Raw genomic sequence first — 13,921 nt, 5'->3', positions numbered from 1 at the left:
AGTCTAAAAAGCTTTTGTGTTTTCACATATTTTCGAGCATTTAGTTACAACAGTGTAACAACTCAAAATTGGGTATGGATGACAAAAGAACCTTTGTCATTCTACACATTAAGGGCTAATACATGTCAATCTTTGCATAGTCCAACAAACAAATCTTTTATAGGTAAATTAAATAAAACACAGAAAACTTCCACGTGCTTATCATTTATTTCCACTATGAAGATTAAATTACAGGCCAGGTTTCAACTGGAAATATTGCTAACATCCACAAACCAATTTTTTGTTTATATTATTCGTTGGTCTACCTGATAAAAGCTCATAAATATTTTAGAATGGAAACTATTACGTGGCCCTCGTGGCCAATGAGTCGTTTTGTTCTATCCTATTCAAACTGCGGACACTGAACCTACTTCAGAAACACATCACGCTAAACCCAAAAATAAGCTCAATTCGTTTACAAAAACAACATGATTCTCCATTATTTTCAACATGATATAATGCTCTTGAGAAAGTGAACAAATATTACAAACTAACATCCCTGCTCGCTGCAACTGTATATCAAACAACTACTTTCACCAATGCCCCAAAATATAAGACCCAGCACTAGTGGTGGAGTCAGGATTTTAATTTAGGGGGCAAGATGAAAATAAATAGCTGAAGATAAAATCAATTTCAATTTTTTAATTAGTATAATTAAAAAAAATACTTAACTAATTAAAAAAAAATGATTAGCATATAAAATATAATGTTAGTGTTAGATTTAGTATAAATGTTGTTGTACTTAAGATACTTCATAGGTGACTACAAGTATATTTTTCAAATAAGTAAAAGATTTAAAAAAAATCAATATATAGTCATTATTATACGAAGTTAATGGAGCTTCTTACTAATCACCGGCCAAGAAAAGTGTATTAAAAGTGAAGCCAAGAGCGACAGCCCTGTAGTACAATTACATGCAAAGTTGAAGACCATAAGCTTAGAGCAAACAGAAACATATATAAAGCAAGACTAAATCTAAAAGAAAGATATATATATATATATATATATATATATATATATATATTAAGGGGGTGGGGTTTAGGTGAGGTCTGGGGGGGCAATTGCCCCCTCTCGACCCCCCTAGCTCCGCCCCTGCCCAGCACCACAACAGATGGGTGTATTATCTTGCACGAACAATGAATCAGGAGTCTTGGGCTGCCTCAAATCTTGTTGGAGTGTCAGTGCCCATTATCTAGTGGAAAGCAATAAATAAGGAGAGAAAGAGAGAGAGAATGCTAGTATTAATTAGGTGATAAGGTGGAAAACAATAGCATTTAATGATTTTTTTTAATTGTTAGATCTCTTAAAAATCTACGGTATAAAAAAGGTGTAAGTTTATAAGAGTTATACCAAGTGTAACTTGAACTCATCTTTAATTTATACCCAAAAATGAAAGATATGAGTGGTTGAGATGAGAGATAGGATACAAGAACGATAAAATATTGGAAATTGGAATAATGGGAACAGGTTGGAGAGTAAGAGAAAAATCTAGAATACTTTGGAGGGCAATTGAAATTTTGGGACAGACACCACTAAAATATGTGTAATAGACACCGCTCGGAATTTTGAGGGTAATATCGAGCAAAACTTTATGTTACATGTTTTATTCATTATTGGTTTGTTCTACCCAATTGCAGGAGCGGCTCCATGTATAAGTCAAGGTGGTCATAGGACCACACTGACTTGCAAAAAAATGTATATATATACACTTACCAAAAAAAAAATTTATACTAAACTAACTTATTTTGACCATCTTAATATAAATGTTTACCATCCTGACTTGATAATCATAACTCATAAGAATTTAGGTTCAACAAAAATAAGAGTAATACCAAGTTAACAACATTGCTACAATAATTTCACAACAAATCATACATGATAAACTGTTACTAATTCTAATTAGGGCCCAATATTGATATCACTTTTTAACCCACCAATAATAGATTGTCGCATAAGATTTGTTGTGAAAATATTATAAACCTACCATTACTCTAATAATAATTATGTCCCCTCAAACATAATCCTTAACCCCTTAAATAAAAATTTAAAAAGTCTTAAATAACAACAATAAAAATTAGCCCAAATAACAACAAAAATAACCCAAACAAAAACATGACTAGACCAAACAATAATAAGTGAACAAATTATTTAACAAAAACCCTATTCAAAAAGAAAATAAAAATAAAAATCTATGATCATTCAAATTGGTAACTAGCTCGTTTAATCTATGACATGAAAAATAATTTCTAATTTATTTTTTCCTTAAAAAGGTACTAAGAGAAATATTGTAGTCATGAATTCTCCTTTGTAATGTCGGTAGTTATTCTCTCTGACTTTACCGTCACAATAATTTTGCACTTCTTAGCAACTCAACTCACAGTTGTAGCAAATATCATATCTCTCTCTCTCTCTATTATTGTTTCAACTCTCTCACATTTTATTACTCTCATCAATCCCCCCTCCCCTTTTTTTTTTTCTCTTTCTTAGTAGAAAGAAATTGTAATACTTTACATATTTGATGTTGATATATTCAAGTTATCTCTTCATTAAATTTTGTATAATTTAACTTTCTTAATAACCACCATAAAAATAAATTCGAGAACCGCCAAATACGCATTTTCCCAACCATTTGATAAAGATGATACCTATACTAGTATTAGTCAATGCCAATATGCTGAACTGAAAGGTAAATTTTGTGGTTTCCTTTGCAAAACAACTTAATTTAGCTTGTAATTGAATTTGGCCAAGATATGATTTTGATAGCTAGTATTATCTAATTCTTCTTTCATGCTTGTTGCATTTTTCATAGTTGATAGAAATGGGAAACCCATTGGTGATCTGGTAAGATTGTTTTGTTATAAATTGCTTACACATTAAATTAAACTCAATGACTTGAAGACATCTAAGAACATCCTATTTCATTGTTAAACTAGACATCAGGTAGCAATGAAATTTATGTTTATCCAGAAGGGTTAAGGGATGCATTGATTTATATGAAGCAAGAAGACAACAAATCAACAATCCCAAGATGGTTAGGGGCTGTTTGGATTGGCAATTTCCATAACTTAATTCTCAGTTTCCATAACTCATAACTAAAAAATGGTGGGACCCATAACAAAAAGGTTGTTTGGAAAATGATAACTTTGTTTCCATAACTCTATTTCCATCACTCAATTCTCTGATTTTTGAGTTATGAGTTATGGAAACTGAAAACAATCAAAGACTGTTTTCAGTTTTCATAACTCATAACTCAATGGTAATATTGTAATTAAACACTCATAGGAGACCCACAGCCGCAACTTTTGACCATCTTTTTTTTTTTTTTTTTTTTAGCTTTGGTGAGTTTGGGTATTGGAAAAAAAAAAGAAAAAAAAAAAAGAGAAAAAGCTGTACTGGTTGATAGGTATGGGCCCACAAATAGTGTTAAAAATATTGAGTGATGGAAATTGGGTGATGATACCAAACGGGTGCGAAAAATTGAGTGATGAGTGATGAGTGATGGAAATTGAGTGATCAAAAAAATGAATCCAAACAGCTCCTTAGTAATTAACTTAAAATAGTTCCTTAAATTTTTTCCGTATTAAAAAAAAAAAAAAGACTCATTACAAAATATTCTTTTTATTTTGATATATAATCAAGTCATATATGCTTTAAAATAGGATATCAAGAGAAACGAAATGATACTATCCTAGTAGAGTCTGCATTGGATGATAATGCACAAATGCAACATATTCTTAGCCTTCTTTTTGCTATTTCAGAAGCCATGAAGTAAGTTCAGAGTGCTAAGTATTAACAAATACCTTTCGATGATAGCAATATATTATGTATAAATAGGACCATTAAACAAGTTTGTTTCATAAAACAAAGTCATCATAAAGATTATTTGTTGTTTGAGTGCAGGAAGGGGAAAAAGTAAACGTAAATGGATTCTTCATGTGGGCTTTAATGGACTGCATGGAAATGGGGTAGGCTACAATGTGAGATTTGGGCTTACACAGATTACCTTAATAACTTGAACAGAATCCCCAAGAAATCTGCAAACTGGCTCAAGTCCTTTGTGAGACGTTAAACTTAGAGCCCGTTTGATAATATTATTCTAGTAATATTATTTGTATTTTTTGGAAATATATGTGAATGAAAAAGTGTGTGAAAATACGTGTAATGTTGTTTAAACGCTGAAAACTATTGTTGAGAGGGAAATTGACGCCTTTGAATAAAATATGGGGAAACCAAGCCAAAACTTAACGATGAGCTCTTAAGATGATGCCCAAAGGCTTTTGGTGTTGTGATAAGCCTATCCAAGCAATAAATAAAGGCTGCACCTTGACAAAACAGCAACAAAAGCCCAATAAAAATACTTCTCAATAGTTAATTAGTATGTTAGTGGTCCTGTTTTAATAATACAAGAAAAATAAATTCTCCAGCAGTAGGGTGAAATTACACTTAAAATCCAGCAGTCAATTATTAAATAGATTTAAGAAAGTGTTCACTTCTAGGAGTCCTTGTGTGTCTTGGTTAGGGGGATCTATTGTACTTTCAGCCATCATTACATCAATATGAGGGAAGAATTTCATTGTTACAAATACATTATATCCTTCAATAGTGAAACAAAAAGTAAAAATTAAAGGTTCCATGGTGAGAAGAAAGGTTTAATTGGCATGGTGTGAAGGGAGAGAGAGATTCTAGCTCAGTGCAGCAATTGTTGAACTAAGATTCTTAGGGAATATATATGTGGGACATGAATGGGGTAGTGTAGGCTATTTTGAGTGAGTGGGTATTTAAACTTGTGGTAGTGTGATGGAGTTAATGCTGAAGCTAAGTCTTTAATGGGTAAAGGATTGTTTCTGATAGGCTAGGAAGCATTTATGGGCTTGGAATATGCAAAAAAAGAAAAGGAATATCTGAGGCTAAGTGAGTGTGGGCTAAGGGGAATGATTTATGAGCTTGGGGAGAGTTAAACCACAAGCAAAATGACAAGAATAACAGAAATTTTAGAGGGGTTAGTGTGTGTTTTGTGGGCTAGTGTGCTTATCCTTTTATAGTAGTGTTTAGGGAGGTATTAATTAACAAAAGTCCAAAATGTAGGACTGATCAGGAGGTAAAATGGTAGGCTTGATTATCCTAGGATTTGGCTATGATTGGTGGATTCTCTTTTAGGCTGTCTTGCCTCTTTGGGTAATGTCACACATGGGTAAAATCAACATAATCTTACATTAAATGCTTGGATCTCTAAGGTTATATTCAGCCAATGAGGTTAAGACAGGCATTAAGGAATGATGCTAGTGCTGCAACTGAGATTTGGACCTTATGAAGTAGGATTTCAACACCCTAAGCCAGGTGTCAATGTTGAAGCCCACTTCAGAGGGTTCTGCTGGAGATTCCTTCATGCCCTCCAAACCACATGTTCCCAAATTTTCCCCGTTAGGATTCATGGGCTTGGCACATGAACCATTTCTTGAATGTTTTTGACATTCATAGCATTGATTTGTTGAGATTTTGGTAACTTAGTTACAACTCCCTTTCCGTTGGAGATGAAGTTCCATCACCCATTAGACTTCGGCCGCTATTACAACCTTTGGGCACTGTTCACGTCAGGTAGAGGGTGACAGAAAGTTAATGGGACAACCCCTAGTTCATCCTCAAAGACTTGGTTCTCTTGTAGAAGCCTTCAGCTGGACCTTGATCAAGGATGAACCAAGCTAATTATCTATTTTTAGTCATTTGCCTTTGCTGGAGTTCTTTGGATCGGGTTTGCTCACGTGGGCTAGACCCTTTAGGTTAGGCTGTGTTCATCCCTTTTCTTACTTGAGCTTGTTCTCTTTTTTATAGCATATCCAGACCTACAAAATAGACATCAATGACACATGTTGCCATGGGTTTTCATCCTTCATGGACTCTTATTATTAGTAAATATTTTGGGTTTTGATAGATATTTGTAGTGAGACTTTGGGCAATGAGTTGTAACATTTAAAATAACATCATAAGCTTAATTATTTCAAAATGATTTTGTAAATAACACTTACTATTTTTTGAAATGATGAATTTCATATCATAAATAATGTTTATGGTTCCCGATAATCACGTCATAATTTAAATTGTGAGCTTGTAGGATGAATGGTTACCATGAGTTTTGAAAATAAATATTATGAATGTTGTGATATAAATAGTGACCATGTGTTCTATATAAATTCCATGGGTTTATAATGTGGTATGAGATAAATATCATAGTTTTAAGATAAATAACTTTCCACGAGCTCTTAAGATGATTGTCATAGATTATAGTAATGTTTAAGAAATTGAAACATTGTTCATCATTGGATTTTTAAGTGAATTAATTATGACATAGTATTTTTTGCCAAGTGTTAATAATCTTAGGCTAGCTTTTGATAAAATAATACCAATGTAAATTGAGTTTTTGATATTGCCAGTGAGAACTGGGGTTTTTAATGTTATCGGTGAGAACTGGACTTTTTTATTATTGCCAGTGAGAATTGGGACTTTTTTTCCCCCCCTGATATTGCCAGTGAGAACTGAGCTTTTTTTTTTTTTTTTTTTTATATTGCCAGTGAGAACTGGGTTTTTTTATAAATAATTTGCCATGAGATTGAATCATGAGCTTTGATCATGTATTTGAATTCCATTGATAAAATTGTTTTACCATGTATTTGAATAATGGGCTTTTCAAATATTGCTAAGTATAAAAATTCTTGGGCTTTAGAAAAGAATGAGATTTTATGCTCAATAAAATAAATAATTTGGGATTAGGCTTTACAAAAAATATTAGGTCTTATAGTATTTTATATTTGTAGCCCAATTTTGTAATAGAATGAAGAATGGTTGTGGGCGTGCATAATAATAGTAAAAAATATTTAGGGAAGTCCAATAATTTGTGGGTGATGTTTGAAAATAAATAAGTGTTATTTAAATAATATTAAGTGTAAAAAATGAACTAAATAATATTAAGTGTAAAAAAATGAACCCTAACCATTGTTGTTTAAACAAAGATAATATACGGATCCTTAATATGGATTAACCCAGATCTCACATATGCAGACCAATTTGGGTGTCTGGCAAATTAGTTCCAACCTTCTTAATTATCAGAATAAATTTGAACCTTTTCGCTTTGGAGTATTCCAAGCACTGTGCGTTTGAGTTGATCTTTTGTAATTCTCTTTATTATAATAATAAATATAGATTCACTCTCGTTGGCCATCTTCAAATCCTCATTGTAAAAGCTTCTTGACTTTTCCTTCCTTCACTATTAGCTTGTCAAGACACCGAATTGAATATATGAATAATCGATCTGTATGTTGACAGGTGTGATTGTGTTTGTGATCCTGTCTCAAAGAATAAAAATTATTTTTACTGTGACTCGTGAGTAAAGATATAGTATTATATATTGAGGGTTGCGGGCGGTACAGAAAATAAAATACCAGTTTTATTAGTTTGACAGTTTGATAAAATAGTGTTTATCCGCTTGACAGTTTGATAAAATAGTGTTTATCCTTATCCGCTTGACCGTTTGATGAAATAGTGTTTATTCGCTTGACCGTTTGTTGGAAGTGGGGAAACAACAAGGAACATGCACGACAGACTAGAGCGCAATGATTCAGGGAAAAAAAAAAAAATGCAAGGTAAACAAAAGTGTGCTAGTAGTACATTATAAATTCATATAGCGTCGGCCTGGGCGGTGCTAGCCTCGTTCCTGGGGTTCAAATGAACAACTTGGCAAAAAAGAATATATATATATATATATATATATATATATAATATATAAAATACTTATCTTGTTTGATCTTCTAAAATAAAAATATGAACACTTTAATTTTAATTTTTTTTAATCACAACTAAAATAATTTTAAATATAATCCTCTTATTACTATTTTGGCATTTTTAAACCCAAAAAAAAAAAAAAAAAAAAAAAAATCAACAACAAGCTAATAAAATCTAAAACCTTGAAAATAAAAATTAGTTACTGAATCTAAAGTGCTTCTAATTAGTTATTTGTTAAGTGGGGACTAGGGGTGTAAGACAAGTCAAGAGTGATTGAGTGAAGATAAAAATAAATGTTAACACAACAAAAATTTTCCTAGCATCTATTTGAGAACAGTTTATCTAACTTTTTTCTTAAATTATAAAATAAGTAGGAACTCACATGAGGGCTGCAAATAGTAGGACAAAAGATGAAGTAATATGTTAACTTATAATCAAGACCCAAACACACTTAATACAATTACAAAGAATAATAGTTGTCAAAGTTGAGTTGAATTGTTAAATATAAGAATTATAAAGAGTTAAAACAAATTAATAGATAGAAGAATTCTAAGCAATAATAATTAAAGTTCACTTAGGAATAATAATTAATATTTTTATTGTATTTGAAAACTATGAATGATTTTCAATACTTTATCTTAGCAATAATAATTAGTATGTTCATTATATTATGAAACTATATGTCAAATAAACTAATAGTTTATATTTTATTTTCTTACTAGTACTATGAACAAATTTGTAATAAAGAAATATTATAGACCAAAAGATTCATTTTTTATCTAAGATTTATTTTCTTATTGACCCCCTAGAAAAAAAAAATCCTGGAATTGCCACTAAATGTTGGTAATGGGTAGGTAAGGACATTCGAATCAACTCTTACAATTTTTTTTTTTAATTTTTTTTCGTCTATTTTAGTATAAGAACCTACCTTTTCTATTTTACATATTTAATTATCAAAATACTCCATATCGGATTATCTATTTTATACTACATTTCATTAAAATATCATTTTTTTTTTTTTTAGCTGATTCACTTTTTTCACTTACGATAATTATCATCCACTCCCTCTCAGTGTAAATTTACACGATTATTGTAACAAACATTTAAATTTACACAATTATACACAATCTAATATAAGTCATTTTTAGATAAAACTATATAAATTCTCCACCTATTATGATCTAACAATTTTTTTTGTGTCGTGGGTGAGTAACAATAAGAAATCATGGGTCCGTTCCTACAAGACTCACAACAAGGTAGCATATGCCAGAATGAAATTTGTTCTTTTTTAGCATTACATGTAGCAGTGTATTGACTCTTCTGAGTTACATTGATTCTATACTAATTCACGGCATCAATTATAACCAAAAATTCTACAACAATGAAGAGGGGGGGGGGGGGGGGGGGTAAAAACTGAAGGTGACCTTTGGTGATTCGGAGTCTGAGGTGAATTACTCATAAAACTTCAACCTTCGCATATTTTCTTTTTGCAGCAAAAAAGAGGCAGGGAGAGTGTAATAAGAATTTTAAAACGCAGAGACTAGTAGTTGTATTCGGATAGAGGAAATGGAATTGGGTGCGGTAGATGAAACTATGAATGTGTAATCAAAAGAGTTCCACGTTTTTTGCATTTATAGCAAATAGTGCGGGGTAGATGAAACTATAAATGTGTAATCATTATTTTATCAAGGAAAGAGATCCATGTTTTTTGCATTTATAGAAAATAGTGCCACATGATCCACCGATCGGCCTATTACATGAGCTAACATTTAAAAACTTTCAAATGGTACTACACCTTGATAAATAAAAATTAAAAAAGGCACCCAATCAATGGTAGTATACTAGTATAGATAAATAATATATTTTTTTAAAGGAATAATGACCCTATCATTTACTTATTTGTATATGCTTTGGTAATTAGTAATTATCTTTTGGAAATTTTGTTGATGTGTGGGGGTGTTTTTTTTTTTTTTTTTTTTTTTGGGAGGGGAAGCCAGTAACCCCTAAAACAATACGTGGAAACAGGTCAATACTGAAATATTTCATTACAATAGACAAACCGAACCAAGGTTCGAAACTGTATTTATAATATTGATTTTTAGTAACTTTTATGTTAATGTGTTACGAAAAGATAAAAACTAGTTTGTTTTTTTAAAAAATAGCTAGATTATTTGCACATAAAAATAAAATAAAAAACAAAAACTAAAAACTAAACTTTTTTTAACAATTCTAGCCCAAACACATGCAATTTCTTCTAATCCATGCTTTCATCATTTTTGAATTCTAGTGTCCCTATTGAAAATACTAGAAGGTATCAATTAGTTAAGTTACAAGACTCTTAACTTCATTGTAAAAAAGTTAGTATTGTACTTTTACTTGCGATTCCTATGAAAATAGTCCATGTTCTCATGGTTCTGGCATGGTCATTGAACACAAGGTCACAATTGAATTGCACTATAGAAAATGAGCACAAAGAAATGCAACTTAGGAAATGGAAATTAATGTGGTACTCTGAACTAAAAAAAATAATCTACTTAATACACAAAATTAATATTTTCATATGAATTTAGGGTGTGTTTGGTTGAGTTGAAAACAAAGTGAATAGAAAATGGAGGAGAGAAAATAAATAATGTGTGTTTAGTTAGGAGGGAAAAGAGAGGATAAAAATAATGGAGCCCGACAATTTTTTTTCTCTTAGTCCACCAAAATTAAATCACCCCAATTCCGAATGAATACACAAGTGAAAATGCCCTGCAATAGTTGTCTAGGCTAACTCTCCTTTTATACTCTGCTTCTTTTGTCTTTTTTTTTTTTTTTTTAAATAAATATTTTTTTGTCTTTTTATATATTCATTCGATTTCTTTTTTTCTTTTGTGCCTATCCTCTCTTCGGTTTATTTTTTCTTTTTCTTTTTTCTTTTCTTTTATTATGTGCTTGTCCTTTCTTTTCTCAAACAGTTAGCTAGCTTCTTTTTTCTTTTTTTGACAAATAAATTTTGGGTTCTTGAACTTCCTGTCTTTTATATATATATATATATATATATATATAAATGTATATAAATGAAGTACCATTCATACACAATTTTTTAATAAAAAAATGTGCTACCTTTTGTTTTATTTAATAGAGACATAATTCTCTACTTATAGTAGGGGCGGAGCCAGAGGGGGGCGAGGGGGGGGGCACTTGCCTAAAATTTTCTAGCATATGTAGTCTAAAGTAATTACTTAATGATATGGAGGAAAAAAAATATGAAAAAAATGACTTCTACCTGGTTGAAAGTGACTCTGTCACATAGGAAAAAGAAAAGAAAAAAAAGTTATCAAATGCAAAACCATGTAAGCTTTTCACCAATTTCACTATTTTTACAAGTAGCTTTTGTCTTGTCCTACGTGTTGCACCTATTTCACTATTTTTTATTTTTTATTTTATATCATTATTTACACCATTTTCACTATTTATGATACTTTTCACAGCATTTTATCCTTGAATGATGCTAGAGATATTACAAATTTTACTATTTATGTCTTACAAATTGGCATGTCACCAATCCACAAAAAATAATTTCAAACATTTATTCATTATATTTTTTAAGTAACACTAATCACATTTTTACTCCATCAGTTTGTAAATTTTTTAGTAACTATGAATTGGTTATTTTTGTTTATTTATTTTAATAATATGAAATATATTCATATTTGCTTACAATTGTTTATTTATTTTGTTATTATTGTTGATTAATATTTTTAGATTAATTTCACTTTTAATATTGTCATTTAATTTTGCCCCCTCTAGACTAAAATCTTGACTCTGTCACTGATTTATACCAATTTCATTTTCTATCATCTCATTTTTCTTCTTAACCAAACAAATAAGTTTTTCATATTTCCACTTTCTCATCCTTCCAACCAAGCACATATAATAGAAAACTAAATATTTTCCATCTTCTCATTTTTATATCCCTTCCCCTTTTTTCTATCCTTTTAATTTTCCACCATTCCAACCAAATGGACGCTACTCGGAGTAAATATTTTCCCACAACAGAGCTTTTATCAACTACGTACTAGGAAAATACACTAAATTTTGTCAAATAGAGTAAGATATTAACACTATAACCATAATCAACACTGCACACACTTGGTATAATGGTCGTTTCACAAATATAAAGTTCTTGTGAGGTTGTGAGGTGAGAGGCAAGAGCCGAAATTTAAGTCTTTAATTCAAACACTAAAATTTTAACAATTTTTTGCCATTAATTTGAAATGAAACAGGATAAATTGCTGAATTGGTACCTCGTGAGCACCACTCTAATGTATGACACTGTGAGCCATGCCTACTTTGTTATATTTGTATTTGATATATGTGAATTAGCATATTATCCTCCATGTACTGTTTGAGCAAGTAAAGAGCTTTTTGATGGGGCCATGCTTTCTTGGCATGTAACTTCTCACAAATCATTTCCTTCTAGTATGACTTCATGCACGACCACCACAATTCATAGTTGAAATTGTTGAGATTTTTTCAGAATGCATGCGAAACCTGAATTGCTAGCATTTTCTCCTTTCATTAGATCCTCTGGAAGAAACTCATACCAATTGTTGAGATTTCTCTCCGCAAAAATTTTGTCAAATAATAAATTTGACAATCAAGAAAAGTATTTTATCAAATACTCTATAATAAATCTCATCACGCTCAAGTATGATACAAAAAAAGAGTTTTTCATAAAAAAATTTTATTGATGCTAAAAATATTACATATACTTTACTATATATACACATTATTTGTCACTATTTGACTCTTGCTTTATATTCACTTACACTTGCATTTGCCTACTCTTACATGCAAAATGCTTAAGTGTCCATTTGAGAACAATTTATTTAGTTTTTTACTAAAAATGTTATAAATAAAAGCTATAAACTATATAAAATAAATTTATTATTATCTTCCTGAAATTACTGTAAAAAGAAAAGAAAAGAAAGAGAGGATAAAATGGACCTATAAAAAAAAAAAAAAAAAAAAGTAAGCAAAAATCTTGAAGATAGGAGTTGCAAAGTAGTGATTTCTGACAAAAACAAGCTAAGGACCCACAGTAGTGGTAAAAGTAAGCCAACTAAAAGTCATTACCAAACGAAAACTTAAAAGGAGTCATGTAACATGCAGGCAACAAATATAACACGTGAGTTAGATGCGAAGATGGTTGTTGATCTTGTGGAGAAGGAGGTTGGGAACCCGAATGGTATCGATGTTATTGTGACTAACGCAGAGAATGACTGAAGGAAATCCTTCTAGTTAGAGTTCAACATTGCTATCAAAAAGCTAATAAGTGTGCTAATGGACAAGCTAAAAGGAGAGCCCTTTTCTCCCAGGATTTTACTATCTTTATTGAGTCCCCTCGAATGTTGTTTTACTTCTTAATTAGTTTAGATTCTGTTCGTACCTTGCATGATCGTCATGTTAACTCCTTTTTGGAGTTTGGTTAGTTGTTAATGTTATCCTCCTTTCTACCAAAAAATGAAAAAAAAAAAAAAACACGTGCATGGTACTAGTTGACACATACGGTGTAATGTTAACCTTTTCTTTTCTTTTTTTATTTTGAAAGGTCAACCTTTTCCATTTTGGTTCGCCATGAAATGAAATGGTTTTAGAGAGAATTTTGGTTTTAGGGTGTTTGTTGGAGATGCACCAAAGTCCTCGATCAAATTTCCGATACTGTTTCATCACGTCAAATCTATAAATAGTCCAGAGCTATAGATCCCTAAGCACCAAATTCCTCTCTCTCTCTCTCTCTCTCACAACATGGCATTTAACCTTGCATTGCCAATGAGGCCATCGATGGCTGGTTTGGGTTCGTTGAAGAAATCAGAAACTACCATTTTTGGAGCAAGTCGGAGAGTCCCATCTCTGAGAAATGAGAACAAGAGTTTGAGGCTTACCATTAGATGTTGGAAAGGTTCTGTTCCACCAGCTTCAGTTACTGATGCAACTACCAGCACAGACCCAATCGCGGATGCAATAGCTGCAGCCAGCAAAATAACAAGAAAAGACTTCCCTACTGAGTTCAAGTTTGGTTGCTCCACTTCTGCTTTTCAGGTCTCTCTCTCTTATAAACACG

General features: G+C 31.3%; 1 protein-coding gene across 9 annotated transcripts in view; it reads left to right on the top strand.

The window, feature by feature from the left end:
- Positions 1 to 13,469: 13,469 nt before the first annotated feature.
- Positions 13,470 to 13,921, top strand: part of LOC126714665 (beta-glucosidase 13-like) — a 41,736-nt gene continuing 41,284 nt past the window's right edge. For 2 of the 9 annotated variants that reach the window (XM_050414906.1, XM_050414904.1), the window contains exon 1: positions 13,560 to 13,899. In XM_050414906.1, coding sequence (XP_050270863.1) covers positions 13,606 to 13,899 — 294 coding nt within the window. In that variant the 5' untranslated portion in view covers positions 13,560 to 13,605. Of the gene's footprint in view, positions 13,900 to 13,921 lie in introns of all 9 variants that reach the window. The other 7 variants (XR_007651655.1, XM_050414903.1, XM_050414916.1 and 4 more) reach the window with 6 other exon arrangements.

This window comes from Quercus robur, chromosome 2 (genome assembly GCF_932294415.1).
Source record: "Quercus robur chromosome 2, dhQueRobu3.1, whole genome shotgun sequence".
NCBI classification, from domain to species: Eukaryota; Viridiplantae; Streptophyta; class Magnoliopsida; order Fagales; family Fagaceae; genus Quercus; species Quercus robur.
This window is presented reverse-complemented; position numbering and strand designations above follow the sequence as displayed.